This window comes from Thalia democratica, chromosome 9 (genome assembly GCF_965202585.1).
Source record: "Thalia democratica chromosome 9, ktThaDemo2.hap1.1, whole genome shotgun sequence".
In the NCBI taxonomy this organism is placed as follows: Eukaryota; Metazoa; Chordata; class Thaliacea; order Salpida; family Salpidae; genus Thalia; species Thalia democratica.
Window position 1 is genome coordinate 15,057,440 of NC_139173.1, and position 17,383 is coordinate 15,074,822.

Below are 17,383 nucleotides of genomic sequence, written 5' to 3' on the forward strand. Positions count from 1 at the left end.
CTGCCAAACAATTCAAAACAATTTAAAAAGCTTTAAAAAAAAATTTTAATCCTAAAAATCAGTAAATAAAAATTAATTACAAAAATTACAGTAGTTAAAAACATTTAGTAATAGTAATCAGTTTATAGTATATATAGTTTTGTAATATTAAATAAAAAAGCCTCTAAATTTGCTATTTTTATTTTTTAGTTTACCTAATCGTTAATAGAGCTTCAAAATTTCATTTCTTTTGATAAAAGTGTATCTTTAATAATTTTAAATACTTTTTAGTTTAATATTTTTGAATCCAACTAGAATAACAAAACAAAACTGTATGGATTAAATTAAACTAAAGTTGATTTATTTTATCATTTGTACTTAGCAAACTAAATAGAAGAAGATACTTTATATGCATTCACAAAATAAAATCAATTGATAAAGTTAAATAAAAAAAAGTTAGGTTAAAGTTTAAAAAAGTTTAAAAAAACTCATAATAAAATTAACGAATTCTGAAAAGAAGACTTTAGTAGCTATGAAAAGTATTACTTATTTACGTAAGCTTTAGAAATTCTTGAAGGATTAAAATAATTGTAGAAAATAACTAGCAGTTTCTTTAACCATAATTTAAAAAACCGTAAACAAGTTATAAATAAAATAAAAAATTACAATAAAAAATATATCTATTGCGTAAATTTAGAACCAAATAAACCTTAACTGTTTAAAAAGTCAACTTTGTTTAACTGTAAAAAATCAAAAACTGCCAAACCTTTATATTTGATAAAAAAAAACTTAAAACAGTAATATATTTATATACTAAAAAATGTTATTTAAAAACATTATCAGTTAGTATACCATTAGCCAAAAAATGAGCAACTTGTATATATAAAACTCATTCGTGTTATAATAGTAAGATGATGGTTGAATTTAAAATTTTAACAAAAAAAAGTCTACATTTATATTTGTTTAATTTAAATTAGAAGCATTTTCGAAAAAAAATTTAACGACTTTGTTCTAAATAAAATTTTAATTATAAATATTTACAGCTAAGTATTAGTCTCATATTTACTTATACCTTTTTCAAAACACTTCTACTTGTTTCTGATTTATTTTGTTTATTTGAAGATTTTAAAAGCAAACAATTATTCTTCAATGTTTTAAATTTCATAAGAAATGCAAAATATTTATTGTTTGAAATTAATTAATAAATTAGATTAAGTTTTAAATTTGTAGACTTTCTAAGCGTTTTGATAATAGTTCTTTATAACTAAGTTACACTAAACCAAGACTTTCGAGTTTAGATAATGCCGAAGAAAATCATTCAGAATAAAGTTTATCAATTAGACACTACTTAATCCCGTTTTTAAATGTTAAAAAAATTATCTATACCAAACAGTATTTTACTTTTCATGTATGCTGTATACAAAAAAAAAAAAACACTTGGAAAGTTTATTACTTTTGTGTTCTAAGAAAAAAACTTTACCTCGTTAGACAGATTTGAACCGATTTTTGAAGTATTCGAATTCTCCTCACCAGATATGAATTCATTATGCTTGCCCTGCAGATCAGCTTCAAAATTTTCTATTTGTTCTTCGCTTTTTTCACTACTTGCGTCTTTTAAAGACCTTCTTTCGGGAGCTGGGCTTACTTTTGAGCTTTGTTTGAGAAAAAGTATAAAATACTTAAGAATTTTTTTTTAAATACAAATACTATACTATTCATTATAGTTTTTAAAAAATTCACAGTTTTTTTATTACGAGTTTGTAAGCATTTATTTTACAATAGAATATTTATGTTTTTATTAACAATAGTTTTTTTTAATTTTTTGAAGATAGAGCTTGTAAACCACATAAATAGTCACGATACTTAATAGTTTCAATATTGTCAATTTTTGTAAGATAAGTTATTTTCTGCTTTGATGTTAAGTTTACTCATAATAAATATTTTTGTGCAGTAAGTTAAGTTTGAAAAATACGCTGCTTCTACTTTTGTTACTAATTTAAAAACTTTTGCATTAAACAAAATTAGTAATTGCAATTAAAAATTTTATAAAGTACGGAAAGGAAAAGTTATATTAAAAAAATTTTTTAACAAGTCTTGTGCACGGTTTAATTTTATTTTGATTTAAATTTAACTATGTTTAATTTTGATTAAAAAATTTTTTTGGTAATGACTGCATATATTTAGTCTTTCTCTTTTCTTGTTTACTATTATAATCTTGTTTGATTTTTCAATTTCAATTTTTTCTAGTTTACAAAGTCTGCAGCCAAAATTAGAATTAATCTTTGATCTTTTCCTGTTTGGAGTTTCCTATTTTATTTTATAATCTGTATTGTTATCTTTTAAATCCCAAATAGAGTTTGCTAGTTTTGTTGTATGTTTTCTTTTATTTATATTGTTAAACGGAATTTTGATTCCTATATCTTTCTTTAAAACTATATTTCGTAGATCCCAAGTACTGTTTGGTTGCTTTTTTGGACATTAAATCTAGGACTTAATAGGACTACTTTTGTTAAATGAAAGTTTAAAATAGCTAGGATTTTTTACAGAAAATGAGTTCGGATTATATAGAGATGACGGGCTAGCATAATAAGAAGCAAATCACCAAGATCAGCTAAAAATACTGCTAAATACTTAATAAAATTATTTAAACAAAACGGCAAAAATAACAATAGAAACCGAATTATTCAAGCAGATTTTTTTACATGTATCCTTTAATAAATTAAATTCAAGTTACTAACCTTACTGAAAAACAAACTGTTTAATTAATATTATTAATATAAATTCTTTACATCCCCGACATATAAAAATGATATGCCAATAGTGATTCAGAAACGCCTAAGCTCATTGTCATCCAGTGAAAAAATATTTAACGAAATAAAAGTTTGTTTAGATGGAAGATTTTTTTTACTGAACATTTGTACTGTACAACTGTTTAGCAATGTGCAATTAATTTCGAACCTACAGCTGACGATTAATAACAATTTATTGTTTTTATGAAAAATATGTTCTGTTATTTTGAAAATCGAATTTTCTCAGTAAATTATATATATATATATATATATATATATATAAAAGGTTTATTTAAAGATGCAAAGATTTTTTAATAATAAAGCCCTCAAGGTGGGCTCAGTGTGAAAAATTTAATTTATTAAGTTAAATAACTTAATTCTATATATATATATATATAACTTATTGAAATAACGATTTTAAAAATTCTGGTACATATGTTTCATAAAGCTTTAATTTTTCATAAAGCTTTAATCATCAGCCAGTTAAATTCAAAATAGAAAGCACTGTACAAATTTTGAATTTAACTGGCTGATGATTAAAGCTTTATGAAAAATTAAAGCTTTATGAAACATATGTACCAGAATTTTTAAAATCGCCATTTCAATAAATTATTTAAAAGCCCTTCAAGTGGGCTCAGTAGAAGGTGTTTAAGTTTAAACATTAACCTTATTTTATATATATATATATATATATATAGAATAAGGTTAATGTTCAAACTTAAACACCTTCTACTTTAAATTTTGAATTTAACTGGCTGATGATTAAAGCTTTATGAAAAATTAAAGCTTTATGAAATATATGTACCAGAATTTTTTAAATCGCCATTTCAAATATAAAATAAGGTTAATGTTCAAATTTAAACACCTTCTACTGAGCCCACTTGAAGGGCTTTTAAATAATTTATTGAAATGGCGATTTTAAAAATTCTGAAACATATGTTTCATAAAGACAAAGAAGATTGTCTCTAATCTTCAACCAGTTCAAATTTAAAATAAAAAGCACTTTGGCAAACAAAGATGCAAAAGTTTACATAAAAAACAAAAACAATATGACGTAAGAATTGTGTGCATTAAAAAAGAGTTTATGTGTGCGTTAAAAAAGGAAGGTTGTTTAAATAAGAGGAGCGAATTTATATCGTCTTGTCGACATATGAAAAAGCTCCTCTTAAAATACAACAAATTTTGAAGTATTTTATAGTCAACTAACTGTTGTTTTTGTTAATTTTGGTTGTTTGATTAGTTAGATGGTAGATCGATTTATGTACTGAATATTTGTAATGTACAATGTTCAATTCTTACGTCATACTGTTTTTGTTTTTTTTGTAAACTTTTGCATCTTTGTTTGCCAAAGTGCTTTTTATTTTAAATTTGAACTGGCTGAAGATTAGAGACAATCTTCTTTGTCTTTATGAAACATATGTTTCAGAATTTTTAAAATCGCCATTTCAATAAATTATATATATATATATAAATATATAACTAAACTCTCACACAAGATTTTTAAGAAAATCTATAAGAAAAATCTCACACATCTTGTGTTTCGAGTCTTTAGTGTGATAAGATTATTACAAACACTCCAGACCTAACATCAATCTGTCTTGAGCATTCATTAAAAAACATTCAACGTAGTAATAGTGAACACCACTTAAAATGTACCAAATGGTTGATAAACTAGTAAGGAAAATTCGTTAGGAAGCTTTCCATTTTAATTTTGATGATAATGGACCAGTTAAGAATGAATACAATGGAATTTTCTAACCGTGTAGAAATCCTAAGGAAGATTAACATCTAAAAAGATTTGAAAATGATTTATATGATTTAATTAAGAGTTTGAAGTTTAAAAAAAATAAAAAACCCGTTGTTCACAAAAACGGAAAATTATTTAAATGAAATAAGAATATAAAACAAATTAATTGCTTTTGCTGATAAATCATTAAATATTTATAAAATTGAACCTAAAAATTACAAAAAACTAATAGAAGAAAACATAGCAGCAAACTACAAAAAGTGCGACAGCAACGCAACAGAAATAATCAATAAAGAAGCTCAAAAAATTATAAGTAACTTAAAAATTCCCGGTAAAATTTCAAAAATATGCATTTGTAACTATAAAAGATCATAAACCTGGATTTACGAATAAACCTAGATGTAGAGTAATAAACTCGTCTAAAACAAATATTTGCCAAGTGGCTAAGAAAACTTTAGATAAGTTAATTAATAGAATGAGGTATGTTATCAAGTTATACCAATGGAAAAAAAAAACACAATCAGTTATAAACTAATTCACTAATATTGAAAACAAACAAACCAAAGATTCAATAAGCTTGATGAAAAAGACTTCTACTCTAGTATTTCAAAAAATACTCTGCTAGAAGCACTAGCATTAGCTAAAAACTATTGTGCAATAAGTAAGGACGAAATCGAAACATTTGTTCACTGCTACAAATGAGTCCTTATTTACAACAATTATGCGTGGTCGAAGAAGGAAATTGTGATGGTTTTGATATATCGAAGGAAAGTTTTCATGGTGCAGAAGTATGCAAACTAGTAGGGTCACTTATACTGTATAAGATTGAGAAGCAAAATATCTTTCAGTAGAAAAAGTTTGTAATTTATAGAGACGATGGCTTAGTGATCGTAGAAAGTAAGTCAGGTCCAATTATTGAGCGGCTTTCAAAAAGAATCAGAAAGGTGTTCAACAGATTCGACTTAAGAATAACTATAGATCCCAACCTTGTAAAAACTGATTTTTTTGATGTGGAGCTAGCCTTCGCAATGACATTTTACACCATACTTTAATGACACAATGCAGAAAACTAAATTTCCATGCGACATATGTCAATGTATAATCAAACCACCCGCTATGTGCTGTCAACCAAGTACCTAAAACCATTAACAAAAGGTTGACAATTATATCTAAGAATGAGAGCTCCTTTAAGAAAGAGTAACAGTACTACCAGTAAGCTTTTTAAAGTTGTTAAAGGAGGTCACAAGCACGATAAAAAGACAAAAAGGAAAAGTATCCTGTATTTCAAGCCACCATTTTCTTTGTAGGTAGAGACAAAAATCGGTCAATGGTTCCTGAAAATTGTTAGCCAAAGTTTTGGCCTAATGCACCCGTACCATAAAAATTTTAATAGAAAACTGTTGAAAAGTTCGTACTCGTGCATGCCAAACATGAAGAGCCAATAATTTCTCATAATGGCAAAATGTTAGAAGATAAGGCAGAGGAACGAAAGCAATGCAACTGCAGAGATAAATGCTTAGTGGATCACAATTGTTTATTAACAAATGTCATCTATAGAGCGACGGTAATAAAATCAGAGAAAAGTAAGCAGTATGTTGGCTCATCAGGTTTAACGTTTAAAAGTAGGTACACACGTCATAAATGTTCTTTTAACAACACTAAATACAGACTAAAAACTACGCTTCGAAATATATTTGGGATTTGAAAGATATAAATAAAGACAGTAACTGAGATTTCAGCAAGAACAAAAGACAAATTCAATTTAAAACATGGCTACACTCTCTGCAATATGGAAAAAGGCGAGATCTCGAAATTATTCTCATATCTCGCTTTAAATAAGCGAAATGAACATTTTAGTAATTTTAAAAAAATTTTAAGCATTTATTTTAAATAATCTGAACGTTTATTTATGCAAACTTAGTGTGCCTTACATTTTTTAATGATTTATCAGTGACGTAACAATGCTTAACAATTTTGCTTAATTTCGTGTACATTTTGATTTATGTTTTAAGATACTACAATAATAAATAACTTAAGAGCTTTTCTGCCTAACAGAATAGTGAAACAATTGTTTTTGTAAAAAGTAGTGCTTTATTAATAAATATATTTATAAATGGGAACGGGTCAAAGTTACATGAATGGGCTATATTACGCGAAGATAGAAATGCACGAAGGGACAATTTTGCACCAAGGCTCAATTTTCACGAGTTACAACTTTGGTTGGAGGGTCATTTAGGAACGAGAGTAAAAAAAGCTAAAAAAGTTTGTACAAAAAACAAACTAAAAGATGAATTAATTAAAAAACAAAAAGATAAAAAAGATTACTGACCGAGAGTAAGGGTCGGGGGTAACAGTGACAGTAAAAAAAAACTAATAACAACTATTAGTAAAAAACACTAGAAAAATAAATTAATTAAAAAGAAAAATATCTACCGATCGATGGTAAGGGTCAGGGGTAACAGTGATAGTAAAAAAAATAAACAAATAACGAATAATAAATAAATTAATAAAAAAAACCATAATTTACCGACCGAGGGTGTGACACTTCAACAGTGTTTTTCGCAGTCGAAAGTGGCTTTCTTTCTTTTCTCTCAAATTTGTTTAACTTAATTTCAGTAACGCGCTTGTTTTGGTGAGTTAGTTTTGAGTGTCTTAGTTGATAACGCTTATCTATTGCAAAATTTTGTGTTCGCATCGTACACTTGTACGTTGGCAACTGTTTTTTATATGAACTTTTGAATTAAAGTAGTTTATTTGTACAGTTTGTTATATTGTGTTTAGTTGATTTCTATACATTACAATACACCTTTATGTTTAGAGACTCGATTTCTTTTTATAAGTATTTAAGCATTCTAACAATCTTACTACTTAATTGGGCTAAGCTTAAATGATAGTATAAGTTAAAATTCTCGTTTCATAAATCGACTTAGCTAAATAACTTAGCTAAGTCAATTCCAAACATTTAAGTAATCGCCACCGATATTGTTATAACGCGTTAAGTCAGTTAACAGCCAGATTCGCGTATCTAAGTAACAACTTTACATCGTTCGATTGGTAAAAGGGTTATTGGTAGTAAAATAAAATAAATATAAAAACTAAATTAGTTAAAAAAGTTAATGATAAAAATTTTAATAAAAACATTATTTAATAAAATTAACCCGTGCAAAAATGTCTCCGTGCAAAATTTTCTGCTCGTGCAAAAGTGTCTTCGTTTAAAAATGACCCTTCGTGCAATTTAGTCCCATCGTGCAAAAGTATCATCGTGCAATTTTATGCACTCGTGCAGTTTTGTCCGCTCGTGCAAGTTTGACATACAAGGGTAATTATATATATATAAATACATAATTGCCAAAAAAAAAAAAAAATTTAAATACTTATTCAAGTAATTTGTGTTACAGATATACATTAAGGCCATGTTGATTGAATCATAGGTTTTACATATATAATTATTTTTATATATTTTTTCTTTGCTTGGGTTTAACAAAAAAAAAGATAAAAATAATGTGTTACATTTACTTCTCACTTCATTAATGTAATAAAAGCTTTTCACTAAAAAACTCTTAAACTGCTTTGTTTAATAACAACAGATATGAAAAGTATATTAGCTTAGAAATAGCTTGGAGAGCTAAAGTATTTAGACAATTTTAATTAAGAAAAAAAAAAATTAGTCAAATAATATTTATATGTAGGGCAATGTTCTTACATTTAGGCTCATAAATGATCTTTAGTTTAGAATAAACGCATAAAAATACCTTTAGTGTAGATAATTTTGTTTTATTCTTACTGCATATGTAAATTTTAGTTATATAATTTAAGTTTGTTTGTTTATATCTGATATTAATTTATTAACAATCCTTATCAGCCGTATACAAATTGTCATAAAATAGTAACTTAAAAAAAAATTTCAATAGAATTCACAAAAATTTCGAAGACACAGTAATAAGTATATTACAAAAAGTAAAACATAGTGATTAGAAACTATTTTATTTTGAATTTAAATAACATAACCTATCAATATTTACTATAAACATTTTATTCAAGACAAATTAAAATTTGAGTGTAATGATGAAGTTTGTAAAAAAACTAATACTTTGCATGAAAGCGTAACTAATAAAGTTGAAGGTTTATCTGAGTCATAAACAATGAGGTCTCACCTTGTTTTAGAAAGTAGACGTTTACGGTTACAATTAGATATGTTATCCTTCTGAAAGCTTCTATTTACAATACACTCTTTGTTAACTTTTTTCTCATTTTTTTTAGGCTGCGCAGATTCTTGTCGTTTCTAATAATTAAACCATGTTTTGATGTAAAAGTTTTACTCTATAGTTTATTTGGCAAAAAAATTTACCTCTGTTAAACAAAAATTATTGAAAGTAATCCTTATATATAGATTATATCTTAACGTTGCATCATTTAAGTTTACGCACTTAAAAACCATTTCAAATATTCTTAAAACAACAGTTATATACTTTTCAGTATAGATAAACCATATTGTTGATTTTTTATTATAAAAAAATACATAAACTATCATAACATTGTATATTTGTTTATCAGATTTACTTTTTGTCTGAAAAGCTATTTTTGAAGTGAAACGTCGTAAAGTAAAATTAAAACAAGTTTATTATAATGAAAAAAATACAGACGAAAAGTAAGTAAAGTTACTACAACCTCATAAAAGCCATTTTTGATGTTCATTTTGTCGAAAGTTAAAAATATTTTTTAACAATTAGCTTACTATATGCTAAAAATGTTTTCTAAGGTATTCAATTTATTTACATTTAATAAGTAAAATTTCTGTTACTCTATCTTAAGTACTCAAGTTATTAGATCCTTGTTTTAGAGTTAACAAAAGTGTAAGTAGAACTGTGAATGTATATTAAAGCCGATGAAACTCATAATTATAATTAAGCCTATAAACAAAAAACATCATTTTTTTAAACCTTAAAATATACCGTATTAATCTAATTAATTTTGCTTTGTAGCAGTTAAAAACGTCTAAATTACTGATGTGAAGTATCAACATTAGAAATAAAGTTCTGTCCGTTTTAGTAGTTTACAAAAAAGTTCATAAATATATTATTTAAAGCGAACAAACTCAACAAAATTACTTTTAACCACATTCAGAAGTGTTGAACATCATATCAACCATAGCTATAATAAAACGAGGAATTACTTAAAGTATAAAGTTAAGAAACATGTAAATATATCTAGTATACCAAAACTACGAAGCTAAATCATATAGAAAAGAACATTTTTAAAGAAAGCATAAATATTAACTAAATAACGTATACAACTAATCAATCAAGATTCAATAATGCAAAAAAAAGGTCAAATACACAAAAAATAAAATTCAGGTTCAAACTTAAAATGTAAATTGCATCTACAATCTTTAGGTTAAAATTAAATAGTCCTTTTAATATGATTTCAAGACACTTCTCTTGGACTCGCATAGCTCTGTTGAAGTGTGTTAAATTGTTAACACACAGAAGCATATGTTAGTTTAACAAAAAGGAGTACTGTGAAATTAATTTATTATAAAATATAGATAAGTTAACAAATCTATACAAAATCCACTTTGCTTCTTATTTTTCGTCAGCTTCGGTTTCTCAATATATTAATTTTCCCTTTTTATCAGTCTTTTGTGTATAGTAGATCACCATGTGACATGGTCATTTGCAAGCAACTTCTACTCATCAGTTATTTTTTCAAAGCTTTTTAGGTGGTACTTACATACGTCCTTAAAACGTAGTATTACCTCGGTTGCGTTTGCCAACGACCAACTCGCTATATAACAAATATTTTAGAGTTTGCACTTCAACCATCCTTAGAACATGACCAAACTAGCGAAGCTTGCTTTGACTGAGAGTAACGTACAAGGTGGTATTATATATTAGTATTGTACGAAATATAATTACCAATAGGAGTATGTCTTCTATAAATACTTTTATAGTTTCTTTGATTGTTCAATCGACTTTAAGATTTTCTAAAAAAGTTTGAAGTCAACTAATTTCATTATGATGAATTCGTAGTTTGCGTGCAGTTCAGATTCAGTATAATCAAATACGACTGATGCTCATTTATTAAAAAAGCAAAATATTCATTCATATGTCGTTTATTATATATAAGATTTCATTTATATCTGTATATTTATAAGTCATCTGTTTTTTAAGTAGTATGTTTTTTAAGCCTGCAGCATAAACTTAGTAGTCAAAAAGTCCTGTGTTTTATACCAAATTGTTTTCTTATTTGAATGTACATGGATTACTTTTACCACTTGTTTTTTTGATTATTACTATTTTAAAAATTGTTTATTTCTAATTAATCTACATTTGTCGTATTGTGGTATATGATATGTATTTATACATTTAAAAAAAGATTTAACTTTAATACTACTTCGTTTTTTACAGCTAGGTTCACCACGATGTTGAAAACTGATGAGCGTAGCGAAAAGTATTTCTATTTGTTTTTTTCATTATAAAAACTATTTTTTGTTTTTGTTCATACCATAAGCTAAATGCTTGTAAATTTAACTTCTGTTTCTAAAAAAAATATTAAATTTTTTGACAGAATGTCTTAACACAAGCTAAAAACGTGCTTTTTCTTAAGATAACTTGTCTTCTGAAGTAAATCCTTCTTGTAGATATCTTAAAACATAACGTTGTTTTACTACTTTAGTAATTTTTATCCTAAGTTATTTTTATGTATGTAAGATATATAGTCTCAAAACTTGCTATTAAAGTATTGAAAACATTATACTCTTTTTTATTTTCCAGTTTTTATTGCAAATAGTTCTTCTACCGTAAATAGTTAAAAGTCAGAATAAATAAAAAAGAATACGTATATTTTTTTAGTTCGCTTACAAAAAATAGTTTTGATAAGCAAAAATTTAAACAAAAAAAATTGGACAAGCAAATTTTCTTAAAAATTATGAATCTAATTTTATTGTCTAAAACCTAAGTTAAATGACATGCTTTTTAAACTCGCATCTAGCATAGGGGTGGGCAACGTACGACCCGCGGAGTGAAAATGACCGACCCAAACCTTTTTTAAATTTAAATGAAATCCAGCCTACGAGTGAAAGCGACCGGCCCGCTAAGCATTTTCAAAATTATATGAAACCTGGCCAGCCAATGTAAATATTACAAAACTTGTTCAAAATATTTTTTTAAACAATTTTCACAAAACAAAACTGTAAGACTTTGACCCTGAAAACGTTTTTAAATGGCTATTAATTTTTATGCAGTGATTAGAACATTATTTAGTTCTAGTATTTTGTTGTATCTCATGTCAGTTTGGAATATTCCTTTCTTAAATTAGCCAAAAACAATTTGTTTACCTAACTAACTTTGGTGATCTTACCTACCATAATTACTTTCATAAACATAGGACGTGTCAAAAATTGATGTCTTTCCCAGATAAGTAATGAGTTGTTTTTCTTTTTTTTTTAAATAATTGACAATTATTTCAAATCAAACTGCTTAACTTTATACTTTAGTTAAAAAATATAAATATTCAAGTTGAGACTACAGTTTGCACTCTTTTATGCGATTGATTTTTTTATTGAGGATTGTTGATCAACTATATTGTTAAGTTTAGTGATAATCATTTGATAAATATTTCAAAGTATTATCTAATTAACTTCAAGTATGATTTTCTTAGAAAATTAATTTGTGTATGTTTGTAATAACATTTTACTATCTATTGAAATTTTGAATATTAGTTATTAATTACAAAAGCAAAATACAAGAAACTTTTATTTTTTTAACTTTTTTTTATTATGTTTGATACTTTGAGAAAGGTTGTCCCACACTCAGACTACTAAATAACTCTTGCTAGTTTAAAAAGATTTTAAAACTCATCAAGTTCAGGATAGTTTGTATTCCAGATTCGGATTTTTATAAATTTCAGGCAAAATTTCATGGCTTAATTATTGTTTTTTAGTTTTGATTTCATTAAGTATTTCAACATTATTTTGATGTTATTAAGTATTTAAGCTTGGTAAATGGTAATTTTTCAAATTGATTTTTTTTTTTACACTTAAAGTAGTTTTTGATCAATCAGCCTGGAATTCTTGTCAAAAATAGTAGAATTTCCTGTTAAATTTTAGAATAAATTAAACATATTTTGCAACATATTAAATATTATTAGATTTATTTTATCTTTTTCAGATTGTAGTATCAGGTTGTAGTAGATTTTAGCTATTTTATCTTGAAAAATGATGAACTTAAAAATTTAGGAGTAATTATGTTGTAATGACTAGAATTTAGTAGTTTAAAATTTAAAAAGACCTCTAAAACCTCAAGATATCCATTCAATCAATGTGCTGAGGATAACTCAGAACAATTTCAATATTTTTTATATTATAAATAGTTTTGTTAAAGCATTTGGTTTTTTTGATGTTGAAAATTTTTAAGTTTTTTTTTAAGGACTTGAAAAAATGCAGGATAGTTTAAGGTCTTATAGGACATTTTTTGACTCTAATAGTGGCAATACTGCACCCTGTATTATGAACTTAAATAAACATAGCTCTGATTTTTATTTCTAAATGTATATGTATGAATAAGTAGTTTAGTTGAAGAGCAATTTAAAGTTTTACTCATATTAATCAAATATACTTTTTATTTAATGTTGCCTAACAGGCAAGCCACTCAAGATAATTTGTAATTTTTAAAATCTCAAAATGACACATAGCAATTTAGGATGTTTACGAGTTACCACACATTTAAGGTACTCAAGAATACTCAGGATATTTTAAGATTTTTAAAAATCTCTATAGGACTCAATATAACTAAGAATAATTTGAATTTGATTTTTAAACTCAGGCTGATTCATGATAGTTTTTTTTAATAAAAATTCCAGGATATTTTTAAGATTTCTGAAAATATCAGGCCATTTTTATGCTCGATTAATTTTCAGTAACAAAATTATTGTATTTATAAGACTATTTAGTATCAATTCGGTCCAGAGTTAAAACAAATAAAAAATTACGAATACTTAGTAAGTATTTACATAAAATTCCATACTTGGGAAACTTGGTACTTAAAAAATGGATTCAAAATTCTGAAGTAACCAATCCATTAGCGTTTAGCTAGATCGAAATCTTTTTTGAAACTAGTTTTCAGACGAAACCGGATCTTTATCTAAAATTAGTACTTAGCTGGATCCGGATAATACTTTTAAATTAGGATCCGGATCATCACTAAATCGAAATGCTCCAGCCTACCAAGAACAAAATTTTTCCGGATCCGGCCCGTCGATTATTTTTGTTGCCCACCCCTAATTTAGCACTCAACAATATTTTTTTTTTATGACTTTAACATTTATTTTTACACAGTGGAATGACAACTGGTCAGTAAAGTGCGGCATAGTTTTTCTCTTTTTAAGTCAAAAATATCTTAAAAAGATAGAAATATAGGAAAAATAAATGAAGCAAGAACAAACTATAGGTGCGACTCTCTTCAGAAAGTCAAATGCAAACAAAAAAACATAAGAGTCTCTAATTAGAAAAAGTAAGTATAATTTTACAAAGTAAAATTCAGCTCTGTTATTAACACTAAGCTTAGCTAGAAATTATGTTTTGATGGTTTTTGTGCGAGGTAAATCTTACTGATCATTCGACGGCCTTCTGTGTAATACATCAAAACTTTCTTTAAATTTTTTTTTATTAAATTATCTTTTAGTTTTGTTATAAGTAGAAATAAATGTATTAATATAAATTTATAAAACAGTTTAAATCATTAAAGCTTAAAAATGTTTATAAATATTGTGTTGTAGTTCTGTGTTAGTTGAAAATACTTTTTGGATTTTTTTCTTTTCTGTTTCAGTAAAAGCAATTTTTTCATCCGCTTGTTTTATTTGTTTCTGCATTTCTTCGATTTGCTTTTCAAGTAATGTAACTCTCGCATCCATTTTCTAAAAATAAACTAAAATACTTGCACTAGCTTCTTTGTTTGATATATTTTATTTAAGAGTTTTGACTTTTTTGTGTAAGTTTTATGAGCAGAACTTTTATTAATTTTAGAACAGCTGTTTATAGATTGTATGTAAACTAGTTTTCTAAGTATTCTAGTTTTCATACTTAAATTATAAACCGTTTATGATAAAATGCTATTTAGAATAAAATATAAAGTTTAATCTTTTTACAAATTTAAACGTTATAGTATATTACAGTAAGAAAAAATTCATAAATAAGTTAATATTATGTAGTTGATTTATTTTTATAATAATTACTCATTTTAGCGACAAATTTCTAGTTTTGCGATTCATTCTCAAATAAGTTTGGGTTCGCCAAACTTATTTTCATAAAATTTTGAAATTAATTGCTTTAATATTTTAGATTACGTCCCTTAACTAGTTAAATACCTATTTACTTTTTCGCTGCCAACACTCGCAATTTAGCTTAAGTCAGGGTTTCTCAAACTTTTTTTCATAAGGCCCCATTTGAAAAAGTTAAAAAGGCATTGATCGCCTCCAACAAGAAAACTTATTAAAGATCATTTTTTGCTCTTTATCACCAAATCTAGAACATCTTGTGTAAGTTTTAATTATGGCATAATACAAACTTTCTAAAATGGCCTATATTGGTAAGCTCTAGTCTAGCGTAGATTTCAAGTTTTCCTTTAATGTCTAAAGTAAACTACCCTTAAACAAGCCTAAAACTTTTTTTTATTTTTATCATGAACTCAAAAATATCTAATGTAAGCCTCAAAATTCTCCCGTAATGTTTAGTTTAGTTTAAAATTCTTCCATACTATCTAATGTCAGTTTGAAAATTTAACCGTATTGTCTAGTATAAGATTTAAAACTACCCCAATAATACGCCTAAGACACTTTTTTTTGCTTTTCATCATCAACTCAAGAGTATCTGGTGTAAGTTTCTAATTATGGTCTTATGGCCTCCCTACGGCCCCTTTACTAATAACGCCCCTACCCCCCCCACCTTTGGGTCCCTTTCTAACCCCCTGAATTTCTAAAATGGACCCACTTTGGGAAACCCTGGTTGAGCTGTATGTTTATAGCCAATTATTTAGTAACAGTTTAATTTTTTATATCATGATTTTAAATTAGTCACTTTTGTTATAAAATTTTATATATAGTTTTTAAAAGTTATTAGATTAAAGAGCTTTAAAAACTTTTTAAATCTAAAAATTTCATAAACCAAAACTAAAACAAGTGTCTGTAATTCATGAAAGGATAAAAGAATAATTACTTTTAATCACTCAACATCTTTTTGTTGATTCGTTTACAAAAAAATACCAATATGATACAAGTTTCAAACTTATCTAAATTCTTTATTTTAAGTATTTACTTTTTATTTTATTTTCATATAAAAAAAAGTTTATAAATGACTTGCAAACCTCAAGAAAATAAGTAAATTCTTATTTTCAGAATACTAGAGATAGTAATAGGTATTTGTTTATATTTTTAATTTACTTAGGGCTCGTGTCTTTGCTAAGGACTTTTTGATATACAAGGTGAGCCATAAGTTCTTAGACTGATTAAAAAAATATAAATGATAAATGGTTTTAAATGCTTATAACAATAAAAACTAAAAACCAAGACAATTTTTAAATTTGTTTATTATATAAATCTTTCACCGTAATTATCAACAGAAGCAAGCAGCGTTTTCTGGGTTGTTCATTCTCATTCTCTAAAAGCAAATGTGTTCAAAGCATTAACACTTTGATGAACAGCATAACAGACTTTGCTTTAAACATAGAGCGCAGCGAAATTATACGAGATTTCAATCAGGTGATGCAAGAGATGTTAATTAATCAAGAGATGTTAAAAATTTACAAGAATTGAAGTGATTATAAGTGTTAATTTTTTATTTAAGTTTATGATGGTGCTTAACCTTGTTGAATGGTAAACTATTGATTTTTGAAGCTTTTTTTTTAAATCTAAAACTATATTAAAATCATTTGAGAGATATGTGTTGAATTTATTCCCCTGTTTAAGAAAAATCAGAGATGACATCCAATACTTGGACACTGCAGTTCACACTATAAATGAAAGCAGATTTTTTGTGTAGTAGGCCTTTTTTACGGAACTGCTAAAATTTTTGTATAAACTTTTTTATTCTTATTATTGAAAAACCTACTATTTTAAATGGGTAGGTATAAAATTTTGCACGAGCAGACAAAATTTCATAAGGGGACTAACTGCACGAAGATACTTATACAAGAAGACCTTTTTTGCACGAGCAGACAGTTTTGCACGAGTTGAACTTTTGATTTATTTATTTTTATAATTTATTTATTTATTTTCTCTTTATAATTTAGTTTGATTTTCGTTTTACTACCACAGTTACCTCTTACCCTTGGTCGGTAACTTTTTTTTCATTTTAATTAATTTTTATTTATTTATTTTAATATCACTGTTACCCCTAACCCTTGCCCTCGGTCAGTAACTTTTTTATTCTTTTTGTTTTTTATTAATTTATATTTTACTTTTATATATACATTTTTTTGTTTTGTTTTTACTCTCGTGCAATTTAGTCCACTCGTCCAAATTTGTCTTTGTTCAAAAGTGTCTTCGTGCAAAATTGAAACTTCGTGCAACTTTGACCCGTTCTCATATTAAATATCTTTTGATAAAAACAAACAACATGTCGCTCTAAGATACCAGCCTTCAAAATTTTTAGAAGAATGTTTGCTTTAGCTAGAAGTGAGAGCTTTTTTGCTTTTTCTTATATTGCAAGAAATAGTTTGAAATCATTTTGATAGTTTATCTTATTGAAGTTACACTCTCATGCTATGTTTAGAGATCTTTTAAGACTCCTCCTTAATCTTTAAAGTACAGCTTTAATCATGTTTTTTGATCTAGAAGTGCGTTGTATTTAACTTCAAGTACAGTGTTTTGGTGTACC

The 17,383-nt window shown here is 26.2% G+C and overlaps 1 protein-coding gene across 8 annotated transcripts in view; it reads right to left on the minus strand.

The window, feature by feature from the left end:
- LOC145844025 (uncharacterized) overlaps positions 1–17,383 on the minus strand; it is a 55,000-nt gene that overhangs the window by 6,479 nt on the left and 31,138 nt on the right. For 7 of the 8 annotated variants that reach the window (XM_082951344.1, XM_082951346.1, XM_082951345.1 and 4 more), the window contains 3 exons: positions 14,311–14,427; positions 8,670–8,797; positions 1,460–1,631 (listed from right to left, as the gene is read on the minus strand). In XM_082951344.1, coding sequence (XP_082807470.1) covers positions 1,460–1,631; positions 8,670–8,797; positions 14,311–14,427 — 417 coding nt within the window. The remainder of the gene's footprint in view (positions 1–1,459; positions 1,632–8,669; positions 8,798–14,310; positions 14,428–17,383) is intronic. The other variant, XM_082951348.1, reaches the window with a different exon arrangement.